The sequence below is a fragment of the Callorhinus ursinus genome, unplaced genomic scaffold (assembly GCF_003265705.2).
Source record: "Callorhinus ursinus isolate GAN/ISIS: 27379988/994484 unplaced genomic scaffold, GSC_fseal_2.0 scaffold12, whole genome shotgun sequence".
Taxonomy (NCBI): domain Eukaryota; kingdom Metazoa; phylum Chordata; class Mammalia; order Carnivora; family Otariidae; genus Callorhinus; species Callorhinus ursinus.
The window spans coordinates 79,072,303-79,095,373 of record NW_027397074.1 but is presented as its reverse complement, the minus strand read 5'-3'; the positions used below and the strand labels follow the sequence as shown (position 1 = coordinate 79,095,373).

At 40.7% G+C, this 23,071-nt stretch overlaps 1 protein-coding gene across 1 annotated transcript in view; it reads right to left on the bottom strand.

Moving 5' to 3' along the window:
* Positions 1 to 23,071, bottom strand: part of MGAM2 (maltase-glucoamylase 2 (putative)) — a 93,188-nt gene that overhangs the window by 2,893 nt on the left and 67,224 nt on the right. The window contains 12 exon segments of the mRNA XM_073899310.1: positions 2 to 366; positions 1,700 to 1,873; positions 5,764 to 5,813; positions 16,356 to 16,444; positions 18,212 to 18,336; positions 18,756 to 18,812; positions 19,434 to 19,518; positions 19,631 to 19,779; positions 20,309 to 20,425; positions 20,526 to 20,560; positions 20,835 to 20,968; positions 22,861 to 22,999. Of these exon segments, the coding sequence (XP_073755411.1) occupies positions 2 to 366; positions 1,700 to 1,873; positions 5,764 to 5,813; positions 16,356 to 16,444; positions 18,212 to 18,336; positions 18,756 to 18,812; positions 19,434 to 19,518; positions 19,631 to 19,779; positions 20,309 to 20,425; positions 20,526 to 20,560; positions 20,835 to 20,968; positions 22,861 to 22,999 (1,519 nt within the window).

Sequence of the window (23,071 nt, the reverse complement as noted above, 5' to 3'; positions counted from 1 at the left end):
ACTAACAATAGTACTTGTGGGGGTAGGTGTAGTGGTATTAGGAACAGCAGTACTAGTTGTAATGTCAATAGTACTTGTTGGGAAAGGTGTAGTGGTATTACGGCCTGTAGTACTAGTTGTAACTTCAGTAGCGCTTGTTGAGAAAGCAGTGGTTGGAATAGGAAGAGTGGTACTAGTGTAAGCAGAAATAGTGATAACAGTCTCAAAAGTGGTAGCCTTAGTAGGAACTGTAGAAGGATGTAGAGAACTTGTTGGGAAGGTACTTGTCATAGGTGTAGTAGAAACTATAGGGCCACCGTATATCCAAGTAACCTCAGTTAGCTTTTCTAGGCTAATAATCTTGTCAGTCAGTTGAATAGTCAGCGTCTGCCAGAAAAGAAGAGATAAAGTTGGTATTTGAGAACTTCTTAAACATCACATTTAAGTCATTTTCAAATTACAATTTAACAAAAACCACTGTATTCATTCTTTTCCAGAGAGTAGTAAAAGGATATAAAGATTCCTTTTCAGGTCACTGACTCCAGGCAGATAAATAGGGGGATATGTTGTGTGCATGACCCCTGTGCTGGAAATCTGTGTCTTTCCACTTCATTAGGTCATACCACATTGCTTGCAAGTATTTGCAGCTTTGATTAAGCATTGATAACCAATACTTATAAAAATCTCTTTGCCTTGCCACTAGATTTTAACCGTCCTCAGGGCGATGTGGCTTCATGTTTTTAACAACCCCAACGTGTAGTATAGTGCGGGGCATATAATAGGCATCTGATATGCTACAAAGTTTCCTACAAAGAAGTTCTGCATCAGTCTTAACTGGAAGTAATTACTTGCAGAGGGTGGTCTTGAGCTCAATAGTCCAGGAAAAATGTGTTCAAGTAGAGAACTAGAAAGGACTAGAGAGAGAAAAGCTATCCGATTGTTCAGAGGGTCATTTTCCAAAATCCAAATATCAGCAGAGCAGGCACTCTTTCACTGCTTGGAAGACAGGAACTATACTTACCCATTTTCACTTTGCTAAATGACCCCCTACAGGTCACTGGATCATACTTAGGACAGGTCTAGTGTTCTAAAGTGGGATATTCTTCCCTCTGTGGTTACTCTTGGTAACTCTACTGGTAATTTGTCTTCCACGTAGGTGGCTCCAAATGCAGACCCTGCTAGAAGGTCTAGTAGGGTCTGCTATTTATCACTCTGTTTTGTTAACCAAATAATTTTATCTCGCATCACAGGTGGGACATATTCATTTTGATGATTACTACAGTTGACTGCCAATTTTCACCAACCTATAAGATCTATCAGTTTGACCAGGGACATGAGTAATTTCAGGGAGGAGGGAGAAAATCTTCAACAAGTTTAGGGGATCACACTTTCATTTTAGCCTCCGCCGCAGAAGCAAATAAGTTTTGTTATGCTAGCCTGAGAGACTAACCTCACTTAACACACTGAACCACTTCTGGGAAACACAGGGAAAAGATTTCACCAGACCATTGATCATTGATCCCTGGACTACATTGGGAAGACCACTGAAGCTACACATTTTACAATAGGATTCAACACTCCCAACTTTTCAGGAACATACTATTGCATGTATCTTTATAACCTTTCAAATATAAGCAAGTAAAAGAATGAAAATAAAAGTGGTGATAACTTTGCAGAATAATAAAATTAATTTATGATATAACATTCCTTTGAGACATACCTGATTATAAGGATCACTCTTGAAATTCATCTCCATGATTTGCTGGTTGTCATAGGTGAAAGTGACTTGTGTCACAAAAGTAGAGCTTATTCCCCAGATTTTAATATATCCAACTTTCAGTGGATTCAAGTCACTCAAATACTTATTGTGTTTGACCTGGATTTGCAGTAGATTCTATAAAGAACATTTAAAGAGAAAAAAATACATAATACATCTGTTGAGAGACTGTATTTCACATTAAAGTATTAAGAAACCTCAAATTACTATTGTTGTGCTGGTTTGCTGTTTTATTCTTAAACACTTCATGAAGATACACTTCCTGAGTACCTGCTATGATAAACTTGATAATGCCAACATAATGAAAGTTATTTTATCTATATTGTTACTAATTCTTACAAGGATTTTGAAAAGTAAGTATCATTATCTTAGTTTTACAGATGAGGAAATTGAGGCTCTGGGAGTAAAGGGAGTAGCTAAATGACACAGATATGGGTGGAATCATGATGTGCCTATGTGCATAGCTCTGTACGGGTTAACACAGCATGAACAAAGAATCCCGGCAAACGGCCCCAAGACTAAGGATAGTCTGCAATAAATATAGGACTGGATTAAATCATGAACTGCTTAAGTATCAACACAAGGGTTAAACTAATGTGAGGTTAAGTCATGAAGTAGTACGTGATTAAGGCCTAAATGAAAATCATAGGGAATATTTGTTATGGATGGTAAGAGAAAGGAGAAATCACCACGGAATAGGGGGGGCTCAAAAAAGGACTTAGGAAGGCCATGGAACTTTAGGAAGCCTGGAAGGTGGATGGATTTAGAAAGGTGAAATGAAAGAGGAAGGGGCTGGAGGCAGGGTCGTGTGGAAGAAAATCATGCTCATTGAGTGCAAAAGCTATGGTAGCTCACACTGAGTAAACGAAATAAGACTGGTTAAGATGTAAAATAGGATGAGGAAGATTTTATGCAATGAATCAAAGAGATAGTTGCAGTAGAGTGACACTATAAACTCCTTGACTCTCATGGCAACAGGAGAAAGAAAAAAGAAATCTGTTCAGTTGGCTTTATGGAGAATTTAATAAGCTTTGAGACTGACTGCACAAGCAGAATCAAGGGAAAGTGAAGAAAAAGGGATATAACTTCAAGTAAATAGGTGTGCCGAAGCTAGCGCTTATTGATTTGGGAGAGCCTACTGTTAAATTGCCTGAAATTCTGCAAGCCAGGTGATAGCTTGAAATTAGCTAAAATGGTGGAAGTACTTACATCACAGGAATTAGCAAATGCTACAAATGAACTCCACACTCCTATTACCCCATACCAGCCAGCACACCACTGATAATTGCCCCATGGAAAGTTAGAAGCTTTCTTTCATGTTAAGCCTCTGATCCTTAGAAAGAAATGCCACCAAATATCGCATAGAAATAAGAATTCACTTATCACTTCTTTGGAATAAGAGAAGAATGAAATTTTAGAGTTAGGAAGTATTTAAGGAAAATGTAATGGTTTATAATAAATAAACACAGCTTAAACAGGGGAAGTGCATTCCCTAGGTTAAATAACTAGTTAGTATGACCAGAACTGAGATCCAGGACTTCTAAATCAACAGTTTCATTAAAAAAACATTTTGAGAGGAAAAATATATAGTCTTCAATTCAACTTTTCTTAAATTAAGAACAGAGAATTTACACATTTAATTAGTATACAAAGTCTTGCATTTAGTTTCAAAAAGGCAGCTGCAGGATGGAGAGAGCATGATCTGACAATCATATCTATGAGGATAATTTAAAAGTTTTAATTGACCATGAGATTTATAATATGTGATACATGTGTTTAAAAAATTAACACAATGTGAGTCAATAACAGTAAGAAAATAGACTATAGCAAAAAGAGGTCATAGTTAGGTAATGAACTGTTTATTGTTTTATGTCACTAATGTTTTGAGGTTGCCTGTTCTGCAGTATAAAGTTCATGCCATCCTACAGAAGTATATGGCAAGCCACATATGTAATTTTAAATCTTCTTATAGCCACATTTTTTAAAAGTAAAAGGAAACAGGAGAAATTGATTTGAAAATACATTCTATTTAACCCAACATATCCAAAATATTATTTTAACATGTATTCAATATATAAATATTAATGGGGTATTTTACAATCTTTCAAATATTTCAGATTAGGCTAGTCACATTTCCAGTGCTCAGAATTCACACGGGGTCCCTGGGTGGCTCAGTCAGTTAAGCATCCAACTCATAATTTCAGCTTAGGTCATGATCTCAGAGTCATGAGATAGAGCCCCACACAGGCCTCCACACTGCACTGGGTACGGAGCCTGCTTAAGATTCTCTCCCTCTGCCCTCCCCCCAACTCCACTTGCACTTGAACGTGCATGCGCTCTCTCTCTCTCTCTCTCTCAAAAAAAAAAAAAAAATGTCACATGTGGCTAGTAGCTATCATACTGCATAATGCAACTCTAAGATATTCTTTAAATCCTGGGTGCCATGTTTTAAGAGGAATCTAGACTAACTGTGTTCCAAGCAGAACAATCAGATCTGTTTAAACACAAAACAGAGGAAGTGTGAAGTTAGCCGGCAGTTGTATAATTCCGAAAGAAGACAGAAAGTATATATAACAGACATCTTCAAATAACTGAAGCACTGTTATGTAGAGAAGACAATAGATTTCTGTTATGCTATTTCTTAAATGCAAAATTATAGAGAAGCAAATTCCAGGTTTGACATAGAATGATCCTCCTACTCTAATGAGAATGATATAGGTTATCTCTGGAGTCATTTAACATGCCTGGTAGATTGGTTGTCTTATTTTCTCCAGTTATTCACTCCTCCCTATTCATGTCCTTTTCCATGTGATTTTGGCAATGCCCTCCCTCTCTGGATGGGGCATTCTATCCCACCTTTGTCTTTGGGCTTGGCCACTTGACTTTCCCTTGCTAATAGGATGTTAGTCAACTTGCTGCAAACTGGAGATTTTTAAAAAGTGCTCAAGCATTTCCACTTCTGTTTTTGCCCTCTAACAGTCATAAAAAAGGTTCTGCCCAGAGCTGTCCATAAAGCAATCTTAGATCATATTAACACAAGGACTGGCTTGCAAAATTCCAGGCAATTTAAGAGTAGGCTTTCCCAGGGGAGCCTGGGTGGCTCAATCGTTAAGTGTCTGCTTTCAGCTCAGGTCATGATCCCTGGGTCCCGGGATCGAGCCCTGCATTGGTCTCCTTGCTCAGCAGGGAGCCTGCTTCTCCCTCTGCCTCTCCCTCTTCTTCTGTGTGTGTGCCTTCTCACACTCTCTCTCTAATAAATAAGTCTTTAAAAAAATAAAACCAAAATAGTAGGCTTTCCCAAATCAATAAGAGCTAGCTCCAGCACAGCCATTTACTTCAAGTTATATCCTCTTGTTCATTTTCCCTTGATTCTGCTTGCAATCAGTCTCAAAATCTTGTTGATTTTCCATACTGCCAATTGAACATATTTCTTTTTCTTAGATAGTTGAGGAGCCAGCTGACAGGTGTGTGAGTGAGTACAGCCAGGGTCATCCAAGCAGCCAAACAGTCCCATGACTGATTGCAAGCCAGCCAAGATCAGCCAAGTCCAGCTCAGACCATCTGAACACTACAAACTCATAGGCTAAATAATTTATTTAGTGTTTAAATTATTCATTTATTGTTACAGCTGCTGAAGTTTTGAGGTTGTTTCTTATACACCATTGTTGTGCAAAAGATAACTGATCTAGCATTATCCTGCAAAATATTATCAGCCAGAAAATGATGTCTCATCCCCAGAAAACGTCATACATTTAAAGACTCATTTTTTCACCAGCATTATATGAATTAAAAGTTTCTTCTTATAAAACTGATGGTATACTGGATAATTGTCAAAATAAGGACTGTTTCTTCCTGATATTGATGTCAACAGACCTAATTTATAAGTGTAAAGGAAGGAAGTTCCTCCTATTAAGATGTAGGATATTATTTTGATACAGTTAACTGATAATGTTTCATCTGTAGCTAACTGGGAATGGATTTATAAAAATTCAATAAAATACTCTTACCTGAGTTGCTATAAAGTTTGCCAAGAAATAGTTTCCATTTTCATAGGTATCTGTAAGCAAAAAAAAAAAAAAAAAAAGAATAAGCAATTACTCATTACTTCAACTATAGCAGATAATCTTGTATATAGTCAAAGGGGTCACAATTACTGATCAGGATAATCATGAGCTCTCTGAGGAACATTAAGGATAGTAGCCAAGGGACTCTCACTCCAGGGTAGTATGGGGATGTGCATATGGAAGAGGGTATTTCAAGTGAGGATCAAGTGGTTGTAAAACCAGAAGATCTTGGTTGAACCAAAGATAGATACCCCAGATGAGGAAATGTGGAGGCTACTGACTGGTTTCTTCTGTGCCAACCTAACAAGCACATAACCATGAGAGTTGACATGACCATGATGATAAAGGTTCAAAGCAGAGGAGAGTGGTTAGGAATTCAGGCTCAAGTCAGATTGATATGGATTCAAATCCCTGCTCCTACAATTAATAGTTGTGCAAACTCCAGCAATTAACATTTTAGCATCTGTAAAATGGAGATAGTAGCACCTAGCTCATGGTATGCTGCATGAGCAGAGTAAGTACTCAAAATGTATACTTCACTATCATAAGCAAAGTCATCATCATCTTCACCTTCGTGATTATTCTCTTAGATCATCCTACCACAGTGATCTAGTTCCCAAGCTCTCCTGCCTCTACATAACTTACTCCATCAGTTCTTCCCCAGACCCTCTTTGCTCCTCTAGGCTCCAATTATGCTCCAGAACACTCCGTTCTGACAAACCCTTTGCTTGGCTCTCTCTATAGCAAGCAATCACATCTTTTTAGTGCCATATTGTCTCAAAAAAAGGTAGCCTCTGCTTCTTATGTCTGTGGACTCAACTCATAATTCAATCCTACATCTCCTATATTTCAGTTCCTATGTTTCCTTTTTTCACTGAATCTGATCTTTTCAAAGTCACCAGTGACACAATATATTAAATCTAAATATCTCTTCATTATATGCAGGTGTTTTAGGCCTCTTTCCCCACACATCTCTTCCTTGAAATAATCCTTAGTAGATGTCTACTTTACTCATTCTTCTCATGTAGCTTCTATAATTCTTATTTCTTAAAAGTCAGTTCCATTTCATGTTCTGTTCTTGCCCTTATCAACATTCCATCTCTTACCAATATTCCAACATATTCTCTCCTTGAGCCAATTAATCCTCTTCTTTCTTTTCTATAAATTACCTCTACTCTTGAAGAAATAATTATAAAACCTATATTTTTTAAAATTTAGCCTTGGCTAGAAAATGTGACCTAAGCAAATGCTTATAGACTCTTTTAGCAGTTTGAATGAAGAATTTTTAAAGAATGGAATTTTGTTAATAAGGTGATCTAAGATTATCCTTGAGCTAGCTATTAAATCTCCTTATGTAAGGAAAAATTTAACAAATAGTTAAAAACCTACTAACAGAATATTTAAGTTAAAGCTATACTTACACTGTGTCCTGGTGTTTTAAATTTTGAATTTCTAAGTCTGTTGGTGAAATGGAGCAAAGAGCTCCTTTGTGTAAAAGTTTAAAAAAAAAGTATAAAAATTTTAAAACTTTCAGGGACTACTGATTCTTAACCTTGACACTAAGACATTTGTTGAAGGAAACTAAAATTTTATAGAAAAGTGTTTTCTCCTTAAATTTTTGAAATATATTGCTCACAGGGAGCTGATTTTTAACACCACACTAACTGTGGTGTTATTAACCCACTATGACATCAATCATCTAGTTCTAATTAGCTCAGGCTATATAAAAGGACTCTAGATTCCCTTAAAACATTGGTTCTCAAACAGCAGTGATTTTGCTGGTGGGACTTTTGGCAATATCTAGAAACACATTTGATCGTTACCTCTTGGGGCTGGGGAGAGTGCTTTTGGCATTTGGGGGTGTTGCTAAACATCTTGTAAATAACAGTCCAACCACCACCAGCAACAAAGAATTATCTAGCCCAAATTGTCAGTACTATCAATCATATGTCTGATGAGGGACTTGTATCCAGAAGATATAAAAACACTTACACTTCAATAATAAAAAGATAATCTAATGTAAAAATTGACACAGTTTGTGAATAGACGTTTCTCCAAAGAAGATGTATGAATGGCCAGTAAGTACATGAAAAGATGTTCAATGCAATTAGTTATCAGGGAAACACAAATCAATCGAAGCTACAATGGTATATTACTTCACACCCACCAGGATGACTACTCAAAAAGATGATAGTAAGTGTTGACAAGGATGTGGGGACACTGGACCCCACATGCACCGCTGAAGGAATGTAAAACGGTGCAGCCTCCTTATAAAAGAATCTGGGAGTTCCCATAAAAGTAAACATAGAGTGGGCACCGCTCGGGTGGGGACGGGGGCGGGGGCTGCGGCGGCGCGGGACGCGGGCGCGGACGACTGGATCGCGGCGAGGGGCGCGCGGGGCCGCGGAGAGGGTGAGACGGCCGCTTGTCGCGGTGGGGCCGGCCGGAAGGTCGCCCGGGGCCGCGGGGCGTCTCGGGGCCTCTCGGGGCCGCGGTCCCAGACACCTGCCGCTAACCCGACTGCTTTGTTCCCTGCGGGCCTCCGGTCGGGACGCTGACGGCACTCACCGGGGGTGCCGCGGAGAAACGCCGTGCGTTGCGGCGGCATCGGTGCCCCGGCCCCATTAGAATTTAAAAATCTGTTGTTTGGGGCACCCTGACGCCGAGGCTCTTGGAAGACTGGTGCAGGGGGATGGAGGTGAGCCCTCGGAAAGCGCTGTTGGTTGCCGGCATCCCCCCGACCTGCGCTGTGGCAGAAATCGGGGAGGCTCCGCGGGCAGGTTTGGCGCCCATGGGCGGGTACAGACCGCTCCGGAGGGTGTCCCGGCGGGAGGAGAACCGGAACGTAGCCTTAGTAGGGCTGACTGAGGAGACGGCTCTTGCTCTAGTCCCCGAGGAGCTCCCCGGAAAAGGGGGTGTCTGGAGAGTGATCTTCAAGCCCCCAGACCTGAATAATGAATTTTTAAGCAGATTAAATGAATTCTTAGAGGGAGAGGGCACAACGTTGGGGGAGTTGACCGGAGCTCTTGGATATGGAAACGACCCTTTTGACCCAGGCCAGGACATGATCCCAGAAATACAGGCCCTATGTTGGCACAGGCATTAGAGGAGGCTCTTCGGCCCGCCCTGCGGTACCCGAAATACAAAAAGCTGAGAGTGTTCTCAGGCGGTGACCCTCCGGAACCAGAAGAATTTGAATCCTGGCTGTTTCATCCTACTCAGATGATGAAGACTTGGCGGGTGCCAGATGCAGAGAAAAGAAGAGGCTTGCTAGAGAGCCTTAGAGGCCCGGCATTTGATGTTATTCGTGTCCTCAAGATAAACAGTCCCTTCATTACAGTCGCTGAATGCCTGCAGGCTCTTGAGCAGGTATTTGGGGTTATTGATAATCCTAGGGAATTGCAGATCAAGTATCTGACCACTTATCAGAAGGATGGAGAGAAATTGCTTATGTGCTGAGGTTGGAGCCTTTATTACAGAAACTGGTAGAGAGAGGAGCAGTTGAGAAAGATGTTGTGAATCAGGCCCGCCGAGACCAAATCTTGGCTGGAGCAGTCCACAGAACCCTTCGCAGGAAGCTTGCTCAGCCACAGGACGGCCCATCCGCTGGCTTATTGCAGCTACTGGCTACTGGCGCTGATAAAGGACCAAGAGGCAGCTGAGGAGGAGGAGGCGGCCCTTCTCTGGGCAGGACTAGAAGGGCATTTCTCCTGAATCTTAGGCAACCAGGAAGCAGAGCATGAAAGTAGAACAGTCAGTGTACTCGTGATAGACATTAATCAGTCCCTTCCTTGTGCTGCCGAGGAGCTCATTCTGTACAGTTTTCTGTCTAAATCCTTCGTCATTTCTGTGCTATTAAATGTCTTCCAAATGTGTCACAGACTAGGACGGTTGTAGTTCTGCACTAGTATTTATATATTTAGATTTACTGCTGTGAATTTATCACACAAAATTGTACAGAGGGGCTATCGCTACACACATATGGTGCTCTGAGAAATGTCAACTTATGTGATAACAGGTGCCACGGTAGCCTGTCGGATGTGATGATGTATCATAGATGGTTTTTAGGTGTGTATTGCCCTACATTTATTATGAAGATATGAGCAGTGGTTAAGATACGAAGTTATTTTCTGTCTGAATCACAATTTTACTGATTCTGTGCAGTCAAAACGAGGCAGGATCAAATGCTGAGGTTGATAAGTTTGCAGCTATCACCTCTAACCCTGGGTTTCTGGTATGTGACATCAGAACATCTGGTTCTGAATGTCATTTTAATAGGTGTTAGTGAACTTATAAAATAAAGGAATGCTAATACAATGAAGAAAAAAAAAGTAAACATAGAGTTACTATACAAAGGGGAAATTCCACTCCCTGGTATGTACCCCAGAGAACTAAAAAAATATGTTTATACAAAAAACTTGTACACAAATGTTCATAGCAGCATTTTTCCTAATGGTGAAAAAGTGGAAACAACCCAAACATCTCCTAGCTGAGAACTGGATATATAAAATGTGGTACATTCATACAATATCATACTATTCAGCCATATTAAAGAAAGGAAGCACAAATACATGCTACAACTCAGTAGAACCTTAAAAATGTTATGCTAAGTGAAAGAAGGCAGTAATAAAAGGCCACATTTATTCCATTTATGTGACTCCATCTAATTCCATTCCTATGAAATATTTAGCATACATAGTTGCATAGCGACAGAGTAGTAAACGCCTAGGGCTGCATCTCCTGGGGCTGGAGAGAATGGGGGCAGGGCAAGGGAGGATTGAGGGGTGATATCTAAAAGGTGGAGGGCTTATTTCGGGGATAAAGAAATTGTTGTAAAATTGTCTGTGTAATGGTTGCACAACTTGGCAAACATACTAAAACCAGTGAATTGTACACTTAAAATGGGTACATTACATGGTGTGTGAACTGTATCTCAATAAACCCGTTATCAAAAAAGTTAAAGTCAGGGGGCGCCTGGGTGGCTCAGATGGTTAAGCGTCTGCCTTCGGCTCAGGTCATGATCCCAGGGTCCTGGGATCGAGTCCCACATCGGGCTCCCTGCTCAGCGGGGAGTCTGCTTCTCCCTCTCCCTCTGCCTGCCACTCCCCCTGCTGTGCTGTCTCTCTCTGTGTCAAATAAATAAATAAAATGTTTAAAAAAAAAAAGTTAAAGTCAGGCCCAACAACTAACAACAACAAAAAGGCATTTATTTTTTATAAAAATATATATTAAAAAAACTTCTACCTGATTAATCTAAAAGATTAATCCAGTGTGATTTCTACTTGTCATAACACTTCCAGGCTTCTCACTCCTCTCTTCATCAGACTTTCTGTCATCACATCCATATTTGCAAATTGTGAGCCCCACCGGGAGACTCCAAAGGCATCTCAAATTTCAAGGGTGCAAAATTAATCTCCTTATCTCTCATCGTTCTCTAACCTGACTTTACTATTGTCCATGTTCCATGCCATGATAATGGAATTGCTTCCTGACCAATCACCCAGGCATGTAGTTGGCATGATCTGACAATGTAGTCTCCAGTCAACTTGGCAAAATGTCACTGACGCAATACAGTGTTGAATACCTTGGCATAGCCACTAACCCCTTTTGCTGCAATTTCTTGCTCACCAAACAAATCCCTGATCAAAATCTCATCCTTCACCTAGATTTAATTTAAGGAAAATATGTCCTTCCTAGTAGATGGGAACATTCTAGCTCATTAATAAATATAGTCCTTAAATTTAAAAATTGGCACGGTAGCTTATTATTTTCTTACAAGGTGTAAGGCTGCAAATCTCTTAAAACCTAGTTTGGGTGGCTGGTTAACCTCCTTTCTTCTGGACTTTCTGTTGTCATATTAACCACACTGATGTAAATGTAGTATATCTTACCTAATAAATCTTATGTTAAAGGCTTATACTGGAATTTTCTTTACCTTGCATATTAATGACATACGCTACTCAGCATCCACGTGCCAGGACTGCTCTCTCTACATGAAATCATTTTGTCTGCATAAAGAGATCTACACGGTAAGTAGAGTTTTGTAGATGTTGAAGATGACCAAGTGCTGACAAAGAGACGTTAAGCATCCTTCCAAAAGACATACAACCAGGAAATGACTGAAATGATATCTGAATCCAGAGCTCCGGGACGCCACTTGCCACACAACTCTCCGTGAATTTTACTTATCAGATTGAACTTTACAGAAATAATTGAAGACTAAGTTGAACTTTGAAAAAAGTAATCAAATTCTTTCATATCCCCACCCTTAACCTTGCTCCACCTCTAAATGAGCAACCAAATCATTTGAAAAACAGCTCTTTAAAATGCCATATTCAATGAGTACGGGGTTATAATGCATTATCCATACACTGAGACGAGAAAATTCAAGTACCATCTGCAATATTATCAAAAACTTAGAAATACTTAGGATGTACTTGACAAAATATGTGTAAGACCCATGCACTGAAAATTATAAAACGCTCTGAGATAAAGAAGACCTAAGTAATTGAAGATGATAGACAGATGTCCCCAAACTGATTTATAGACTCAATGCAATAGCAGTCAAAATTCTAGCAACTTTTTTGTTAATTATTATTTGTTAAAATAATTTTGAATCTACCTTAGTTAATACAGTGTGGTATTGTTATAAGTATAAACATAGAGATCCCTGAAACAGAACAAATAATCCAAAAATAGAGTCTCAGCTATACAAGACCTATTCATAGCTAATAAAGGTGTCAAGGTAATATCACAGGGGAAAAGATTCTGCTTTCAGGAAAGGTGCTGGATCAATTGGATAAACATGCTGGGGAACAAATGAACCTTGACCATTACATATGTACAGAATTTAATACAAAATAGGCGACAGTCCTAAATGTAAAAGCTAAAACTCTAAAATTTCCAAAAATATAGGAGAAAAATCTCTGTAACCTTGGGTTAGGCCATGTGATGTTGTGACTTATAATACGTATTTGGTCTTCATCCCATTTCTGCCACAGAGCTCTTAAAACCCTTGGAATTTCCTAAGTGTTAAGAGCTAAGTATCTTTCGTTGTATTAATGAGGTGACTTATGGAAAGCACCTCAGGTTCCTGGCTGGTTGCCAGGAGAACCAACCCTGTGATTTGAAGGCTGGAACTTTCAGCCCCACCCAGAGACCTTTGGAAGGGGATTGGGGCTGGAGGTTGAATCAATGGCCAATGGCCAATAATGTAGCCAATGATGCCAGTGTAATGAAGCTGCCATAAAAACCCAAAAGGATGGGGCTCATAGAGCTTCCAGATTGGTGAGCAGGTGGAGATTCAGGAAAAGTAGTATCTCTGGAGAGGGCATGGAAGCTCTGAGCCCCTTCCCACATACCTTGCCCTACGCATTTCTTCCACCTGGCTGTTCCTGGGTTATATTCTTCTATAATAATCTGGTAATCTAGTAAGTAAAATGTTTCTCTGAGTTCTGGGAGCTGCTCTAGCAAATTAATCAAACCTGAGCAGGCGGTTGTAGGAACTTCTGATTTATAGCCAGTTAGTGTGAGGTACAGGTAACAACCTGGACTTGGAACTGGTGTCTGAATCCCAAGGCGGGAACCTCCGATCTACAGTGGGTCATTCAGAAGCATAGGTGACAAGCCAGCTTAGTATGAAGTGGGAAAGGGAGGAGGGGGCAATCCCGTGGGACTGAGCTCTTAACCTGTGGGATCCAGTGCTATTTCCTGGTAGACAGTGTCAGAATTGAGTTGAATTGTAGGACACCTAGTGTCCCAGAATTGCTTGTTGGTATGGGGAAACACCCCCACACATGTTAGAATTGGTACCAGAATGCTTTTTAGACCAAGGTACAAAAAGCACAAATATAAAAGAAAAGCATGGAAAAAAATGGACTTTTATCAAAATTAAAGTTTGTTTTTTGTAAGATACTATAAAGGAATTATGTAGGCAAATTACAGACAGGGAGATACAAATTGTATCTGATAAAAGACTGGTATACATAACTCCTACAGGTCAATAAGGGAAAGACAACATAATAAAAAATAGGCAAAGGACTTGAACCAATGCCTCAATAAGAAGACATACATATAGCCAATAAACATAAGATGCTCAACATCAAGGAAATGCAACATAATGAGATGCACTGTGTACTACTAGAATAGTTAAAAATTTTTTTAAAGATTTTATTTGTTTATTTGAGAGAGAGAGAGTGAGAGAGATAGAGAGCACGAGAGGGAAGACGGTCAGAGGGAGAAGCAGACTCCCTGCCGAGCAGGGAGTCCGATGTGGGACTCGATCCCGGGACTCCAGGATCATGACCTGAGCCGAAGGCAGTCGCTTAACCAACTGAGCCACCCAGGCGCGCTAGAATAGTTAAAATTTTAAAAACCGACACTAACACCAAGTGTTAGTGAAGATGTGGGAAATTGGAACTCTGAATTATTGCCGTCAGTAAGGAGAAACAGCATAGCCATTTTAGAAAATACTTGGGCAGTTTCTTCAAAAGTTAAACAAACAATTATCATCTGACCCAGCCCAGCAATTTCACTTCCAGGTTTTTACCCAAGGGAAATGAAAACGTATGATCACAAAATGACTTATACTCAAATAATCATGGCAGGTTTATGCATAAGGGTAAAAAACATAAAACAACTTAAATATTCATCAATAAGTAAATGGATAAATAAATTATGGTATATCCATACAATGGAATGTTATTCAGGAGTCAAAAGGTAACAGTGAATCATGGATCACCACATCAAAAACTAATGATGTATTGTATGGTGACTAACATCACATAATAAAATAAAATAAAATTTAAAAGAAGGTAATAAGCTACTTTTATATGCCGCCAGATGGCAACACATTTTGCTACAAAAATAACTTTGCTAACTGACAGAAGCTAAGCACAAAAGGATACGCACTATATGATTCTATTTACGTCAAGCCTAGAAAAGACAAATCTCATCTAGAGTGACAGAAAGCAGATCAGTGGTTGTAAGAGCCTGAAGTCGGGGTTGGGAGTGGGGGGTAGTTCACTGAAAAGACATAGAAGGGGAAATTTGGGGTCATAAAAATATTCTAGGGTGGCTCAGTTGTTAAGCGTCTGCCTCCGGCTCAGGTCATGATCCCAGGGTCCTGGGATCGAGCCCCGCATCGGGCTCCCTGCTCAGCGGGAAGCCTGCTTCTCCCTCTCCCACTCCCCCTGCTTGGGTTCCCTCTCTCGCTGTCTCTCTCTGTCAAATAAATAAATAAAATCTTAAAAAAAATATTCTAGATCTTGATTGTGGTGGTGGCAATATAAACGTATCTATCTGTCAAAATGTATTGAACTGTATACTTAGGATGGATACATTTTATCTGTATAAATGCAACTCAAGCAAATTGACTAAAAAAACCAATAATTTCACTTCTAGGAATCTACCCCATGGAAATAATCTGAAACACAAACAAAGCTTAATACTTGATGGTGTTTATAACAATGAAAACTGAAAACATCCTGTACCCTAGAGAGTAATTACAGAAAGTCAGATAAATTGTGGCGTATCCTCTCAGTGGGATATAGTAATCATAATGGTGTTTATAAGGAGCATATGATAACATCTAGACATATTTCTGTCGTTATGCTAAGTGCAAAGAAACGGCACTCAGAAATTAAATGTGTGGTATGTTTTAAGTGATATAAAAAATTAAGCATTTTCTTAAGTAACATGAAAGCAAAAGAATACAACAATAATATTAAGTTATTCCTTTTTTTCTAGTTTTCTGTCTTTAAAATATTTTCTTTAATGACAATATATTACCCCCATAATGAAGAAAATGAAAAGGAAGATATTACTAGCGATAAACAAGCTATAATTTCAGAAACTGTGACACGTTATAAGATTAGAATGTTCTAGTCAGTAATAGGTATTGGAAAATGGGCGTCAGTTGGTAACAACATGTCAGTATTTCTATAAAGATGTTTAAGGAAGAAGATGTTCTGACTATAGTGACAAACCCAATTATCTCAGGTAGCACCGTCATATCCCTAGATTGGGGAAAGTATACAAAGTAGTATTTCATTGGTATCAGCATCTTTTTGAAAATGCTTAATTCCCTACTTCTGAGACACTAAGAAATTTTCTGAGCTCCAATTTGTCTCCTGAGTGAGCCTACTTAGGAGGAACAGGCTGCCTGGTAATAGATGGCTGGCCCAAATAACAGAGCCAGGTCTGTGAACCACTGAGAATGAATGAACTGTCAGCCTGATACTTGCATCCACACTTTTATCAGAGCAAGGCAGTTAGTTATGCAGAGATAGATCACCCCTGGCTGAACCCATAACATCATGTTGCCGAACCTACAAAGCTGGGGACCATATACTATTCTACAGTAATTACAATATAATATAAGGAGCAGGCAAAAATAGCAAAAATTCTCCCAACACCATCGCTTTATAACAGTAGCAGAAACAGGTGTAGAAATAGATTTTCAGGTTATGCCAATTATATCCTGAGCTATGGTTTTTCTGCCTGCTGTATGGAAACCCTGGAATGCTTATACTCACCAATGCTTTGTCCATCATCCCAGAATACCTGGCCTTCAGCTTTCCCATTGTCGTCCAATGCAACAATCAATCCCATAAATTTTTGTCGACTAGGGGAAAAAAAAGGAGTTATTTTTTTCTCGAGATTATAGGTTGTAAGAATGAAGGACAGTTTCTGTTGAAAATATTACTCATCTATAACAAAAAAAATAATGCATTAAAAATGTACATAAAAATGCACATAAAGTTCCAAAAATAGGTAAATTAAACGTATCTTCTTTATAAAAGAGCTTATTGCACACCTCTCAAGTATTAAGGTTTCCTAGATGGTTTAAAACAGAATTTTATTTTTAAAAAATTATACACCAAAATGTCTACTATATGATACATTAAAACATATAAATACCATTAAACTGAGATGTACTTAGATATTTGTCTATGAAAATATATTTTGCAAAGAGAGATGGATTCCATCTCAAAGGATGTATGTGCCAACGAATTTTCATTAAGTGTAGTCATATTTAAATTATTTTATGTAATGAAAGAAAATGTTTGGAATTTTGAGGTGGTTCCTTATAGTAGGGACTTAAAAATAATTATGGTAAATAAATACCAAATATGTATAATCAATGTCCTTTGATTTGAATATATTTCAAAATATTTAATTTTTTAAAGATTTAACTTTTAATAATTAATACGAATTTGTTAGGCATGATCTTCTTGTGGATTAAAAATACAGACACTTAAAAAATCAAATCAACATACTTTACTTACATACGTATTATAAGTAATATGATAAGATATGAATTCCTTAGGAAGAAAACCACCAAACAACCCTCCAGGAGCCTCCAGATTGCTATAGAATAAAATACAAAGTACTTGGTCTGGCATTTGCGCCCACCATGACCTGATCCTAGCCTGCTTGAATTTTATTTATTTCATCCCTCTTCCTATTTACTCTCCAATTAAACTGATTGGTTTACTATTCCCCAAACCAAACTCACTTCTCACCTCTAGCTCTTTAAAACTCCCAGAATATTTCTGTCCCTGTCTTCATATATTCAAATCCTGTTTATTGTTCAAGACTCGGTTCAGAGCTCTCTTTCACGTGAAACCATGCTTTACACCACAAGGCTGAGTTAACTTCTCTCCTTTTGAATGGTTCTAGTTCTTTTTATGTGTGTCCCTCTTGACATAACATGTTCCTTTTAATTTAGTATATATATACAAATATAAATATGTAAATATAAAATACATATATGAGCCTTTATATTTATATAAAATCCATCCTGAGTTGACCAATGTAGACCTGGAAATAGGCAATAAATCATCCTTGGATAGCCATCACCAATCAAGGAGCTCATTAATATTCCCAGCCTTTTTAATAGTGTGGAAAGAGGTAAATGCTCCTGCCCTCAAGAAAATTTTTGCACCAGGGGTGACTGAGCGGCTCAGTTGATTAAACGCTGGACTCTTGATTGTGGCTCAGGGTGGTGAGATGAGGGTGGCCTCAGGGTGGTCAGATCAAGCCCTCCTACTCGGTGCTCAGCATGGAGCATCCTCTCCCATTCCCCCCACCCCCCACCCCCACACATGCTCTCCCTCTCTAAAAAATAAAATCACATTGAATTAAAATTAAAGAAAAATGTTGCCCCAGGCCGGGGACACAGAGCTACAGATAAAAGATCTCCCCAAGACTGACTTCATGAATGCATTCTCCCCCAGATCCCAGGCAGAAGGCACTTAGGGAACTGAATCAATGAGAGGGTCTGTAATTGGGCTTCGTTATCCACAGAGCCCTGGTCAAGGCAGGCGGCGTCTGTGAGGACGCCTCCTTAGGACAAAGTGAGGCCACCGGTAGCATCGCTCCCCCTTACCTGGCATGAGTGTTCATCGCAGGCTCTTGCCAGGGCAGAATGTAGCCTCCTCTGATATGAAGGTTGATGTGGTCAAGGGGAGTGTCCAGGATTTTCCACTCACCTGTCGACACATTGCCAGATTCCTAGAAGACAGAATATAAGCAAGGAAGGATGAAGATAAAGAGATGAGATGAACAGATGCACGCCTTAACACAAGTCTTTCTAAGGAAGCATGTTCGAAAGTCAGCAAGAAACAGCGAGTAAACGAAGAAAAAAATCTCTGATTTCAGTTTTGTTAAAAACTCTGGAAATCTAGTCTTTTCTCTGTATTCTCCAGAAAAGGTGGGGGTAGGGGTGGGAGAAAAGTCAATGTGATATGGTTGTTAGATTTTACCTGATTGTGCTTTTTGTGGATACTTTTATTTAAGCAAACCTTGCTTGGCTGACAGGCTGAAAATCATTGCCTTAGAAATTATGTGCCTCAAGGTCAAGAGAAAGTGCTGGCCACCCCTCTAGCCAGCATGGACCAGTTTGGTTCTTCACAAGATATGTGAGTTCTTACCGTGCTGTAGTCATACCAACGGCCTGGGGGAAAATAAGCAGGGGTCTCAAAAGTGTTCTGAAACATAAAATTGACACGTCATTATGTATATTCCAATAACTTAATTATTAAAATTCTTTCTGTAGAATTAAGATAACAATGGGAATTTTGTTAATGATTTTAAGAGTTTGGGAAGTTCTCAAAATTTTTTTAAAGATTTTTTAAAAGATTTTGTTTATTTATTTGAGAGAAAGAGAGAGAGCACAGAGGAAGAGGCAGAGGGAGAAGCAGGCTCCCCGCTGAGCCAGGAGCCAGACGTGGGGCTCGATCCCAGGACCCTAAGATCATGACCCAAGCCAAAGGCAGATGCTTAACCCACTGAGCCACCCAGGCACCCTGAGTTTGGGAAGTTTAATTGAAAAAGCTCTGATAAAATTCTTCAAACATAAAGAAAACTTAATTTTTTAAAAAGGTAAACTTTACAATGATGTGGGGTAACAAGACACTAAAATGAGAAATCAGCTGGGGTTGTGAAGTTTTCACTAATGGGGATTTTGAAAAAAGAAAAAGATCTCCCTTGTGTGTTCTAGAAAGGTGTTTGCTGGAAAACAGCGAGCAGCACAAGATGATCTTTAAAACGCTCTTCTTGTACTTGAGATTATGTGACTGAGGGTTTCTGATCTATCATGGAAAACTCACACTTTCCAGCACGGGGCTGATTAAGAGGGCAGGACCCAACATGAACTGACGGTCTATATCCCATGTTCTGCTGTCATTCGTAAACCTTAAAAAAAAAAAAAATGTATGAAAACCCTACCAAAGTGTTAGGACTGTTGCAGAGGGCTCTCCATCAGACATGGCCAGAACCCCTGCTTGGGGGAACGGGCTGTACTCACTCATGGAGAAGGGGTCGGACGACAGTGCTGCCCTCAGTGTGAGCTTTATGCATCAAAGTGTAGAGGTAGGGCAGCAGGGTGTATCTGGTCTGAAGGACTTTTCTGGAGAACATCTCGAAGGTGGAATTCCAGGCCACAGGATCTTGTCTCTAAAGAGATAAAGGAACATGTGGCCGATACCTCCTCATGCCGTCCTAACACTATCAGAAGAAGGTCAGCAGACACATGTCCCATGTACCACTTACGCAATCCCACGCTCCGTTTCTATCCCATCCTTTCTCTTGCCCCTGCTGTCCAACTAAACCGGTGCTACTGGCTTCCCATTCTTTATCACAGACTCCTAAGTCTCCTGCACAGGGCTGGAGAGATGGGTCTCTCTGCAGCACTGATGGAGCTTGGATGGATTGGAGTAAAATAAAAATTCTCTAAGGAAAAGGAGCTTCTTCTAGTTTAGCCCCATAGGGAGCTACAAACCCCTACTGCCCTCATAGGCACGCATTCCCCAAGACATGAGCAAAAGGATACTCCTGAGGATTGCTTATAACTCTGGGGTTTTGAACTCTGTGGGTTTTCTATGAAATGGAGGTTCTGATTTTTATGATTTTTCCTCAACAAAGAAGTCTGCTACTTTTGAGGGTGATGAAGAAGTTGTGATTTGAGCACCAGCTGCCGCCTCACCCTGGTCCCGATGGTGTTGTGGTTTCTGGAAAAGGGGTAAAAGGCCCCCAGCTGCATCCAGCGAACACACATCTCATATTCAGCATTTCCAAAGAAGCCACAGATATCTGCTCCTGTCTGAGAAGATGCAAAATCAGAACATGAGGTGGGACTTTTGTAGGTCGCAGACACGCTGGAATCCGACTGAGTAATTAATAATGGCCCCAATGTAACTTACATACGGTATTCCAAAGAGACTGAACTCCATCATGCCTGCAATGAGAAGACACAGCTGTGTTGGACAAAGTAGCCCTTTCAGAGGGTACGTTTGCCCTGTCTCTTCCATACCCGATTTTGAAGCCCTGGGCCACCCATGATGAAAATATCCAAAGATGGGTAGAGACTACAACTCATACCCACAGAGAAGTCAGCGCCTGCTGCTTTCTCTGCCCATGTGGATGATACGTAGACATAACCAATGTGGCCGCCGGCACACAACCCAGTCCCCTCCCTGCCAGCAGAGGCCCCTGGGAGGAAGCCCACACACCAATGATCGATTTCCTCAGCTGGTCCCACGTGGCCGTGTTGTCGCCCAGCCAATGGCCTCCCCAGCGGCCAGAAGAGGGGAATGTGGAGCGGGTGATGATGACCCCTCGCTGTCCCGTCACCTCCTGCACAGCTCTGGTTGGAAGGGAACAAGGAGGTGAATTGGGGGTGAATTCGTGGATGGACAGTTGCGGGGCTTCGCTACAGAGAGCCGCGCCAGTCTGGAGTATGAGGTGGCAATGGTTTTCCATTTGGAGCCAGAAAGCGTCTTCCCTGGAAGCATCTGCTATTTAAAGGTGATGCTAAGAGTCACAGCAGGACAACTGGAGATCCATCATCACCTAAATGTGGATTTCCTTTCTTAAAAAAAAAAAAATTGAATTAACTAGTTGCCTACATAGAGGTGGCAGGAAGGAGTGGGGTGAGGTGTGAGACAGGAGTTTACGGAACAATTACTCTAACCAGGTATCAGCTTGGTCACTCCCGTTGTATACTGCCTCTCAACCTCCTGAGAAGGTTTCTTTGGCCTCCTTTTACTGTTATAAAACTGAGGCTCAGAGAAATTAGACAATTTGCCAGAGGACATTTAATGAGCAAGGAGGCAGAGCCAGGATCCAAATAAAAGTATATATGACTATAGCTCTTTGGTAATACTCTCTCTCTGTGCTACTCCTCACAAAGTGGGATAAATCTGGCACACAAGGACAAATGTACACAAAAGATGTTCAAATATCTGGCTACGGAAGGTGGGTCTTCTGCCTGCAGTCTCAGTAAGAAAATAAAAACAATTGTGTGAGAGGAAAATCAATGGAACAGAAAGAGAAAGGCTATTAACAGATCCGAGTCCATAATGCAATCCCCGTATTTGCTGAAGGAAGCGTTACAAATCAATAGACACAGATGAATTATTCAGTAAATGATGTCAGGAAAAGCTACTGGGGTAAAGATTAATCCATTAGGTCACTTCCAATATTTCACACCAACATAAACCCCCACGTGGATGGACACCCCCCCCCCACATACCCCTGCCTTCCACACACACATGTCTGAGAGATAATGAAGGCCTGAAATAAGGCAGGGGTAGAGAGGAAGGGTAGATTTGAGTGATGCAAAGAGCTTTGTCGCTGACCATTGCAGAACTCTAAAAATTAACCAGCTCTAGAAAGAAATGACTAATGTCTATCCAAGAAAAACCACTAAATCTTGGCAGGACAGCGTGGTGTGTGGGACTTGAACTTGGGGCTGTTCTCAGCTGACCCCATCCCTAGTTCAGTGGCTCCAAAAGCCAGCAGCCCTGCAGCAGCCTCAGAGATCTGACCTCTTTGGGGGCTCTGTGGGAAGCACCAGCCCCCCCGGGGCATAATTAATAGTTTTGTTCTAGCTTCCAGCCCCCTGGAAAATCTCTATTCCCAAGGTGTTGTGGCCATTTGACTGGACTCAGAGCTCAGCTCAGCAGGGGAAAATAAATTCTCAAGCCAGGGAATTACCAAAACAGTAACAATTTTCTGGCACCATCATAGGTATTCAGACTGGGGTTCAGCTGGGACAAAACAAAGCTTGGCTGGTCTTAGAGTAAATCCTGGAGAAGTATTACCATGGAGAACTTTGTAAAGCTCCTACATATTCCTGGGAACCGAAAAGACAGCACATGCACAAAGCTCTGGGCAAGCCCAGCAAAGAGCCGTGAAAGGAGAAAGTTCTGGTGACTCAGTTCTGGCTGCACCTGAGGTCCTGAGTCAGCAGGAAGTGAAAGGTCTTACAAACCGCCTCAAGGTGAGGGTATGGCTTCTTCTACTTGTCCCCTTGGCAAAGATATAGAGGCAAGGAATCCAGGGGACCAGCAAGGCCTTAACATTCCCTTCAGTTTGACTAAATTTTAGGCAGCCTTCTTCCTTTTTTTTTTTTAAGTTTATTTATTTATTTGTTTAAGTAATCTCTACACCCAACATGGGACTCAAACTCATGACCCCGAGATCAAGAGCTGCATGCTCTTGGGATTGAGCCGGCCACTGTAGGAACACACTCACTCGTAGGTGGGTCTGGTCTGGGCCCATCCGTACAGGCTGTGAACGTCGTAGTGCCGCACGCGCGAGCCATCTGGCAGGACCTGCTCACTCTCCATGCACAGGGTCTTGCTGCTCAGGCCCTTGTCCCTGGACTCCAAATCTGAGCGGAAATGCGAGTTACTTCCCGAACAACTTGCTTTGTGCATTCACGAGAAATGCTCATTAGCTTGCT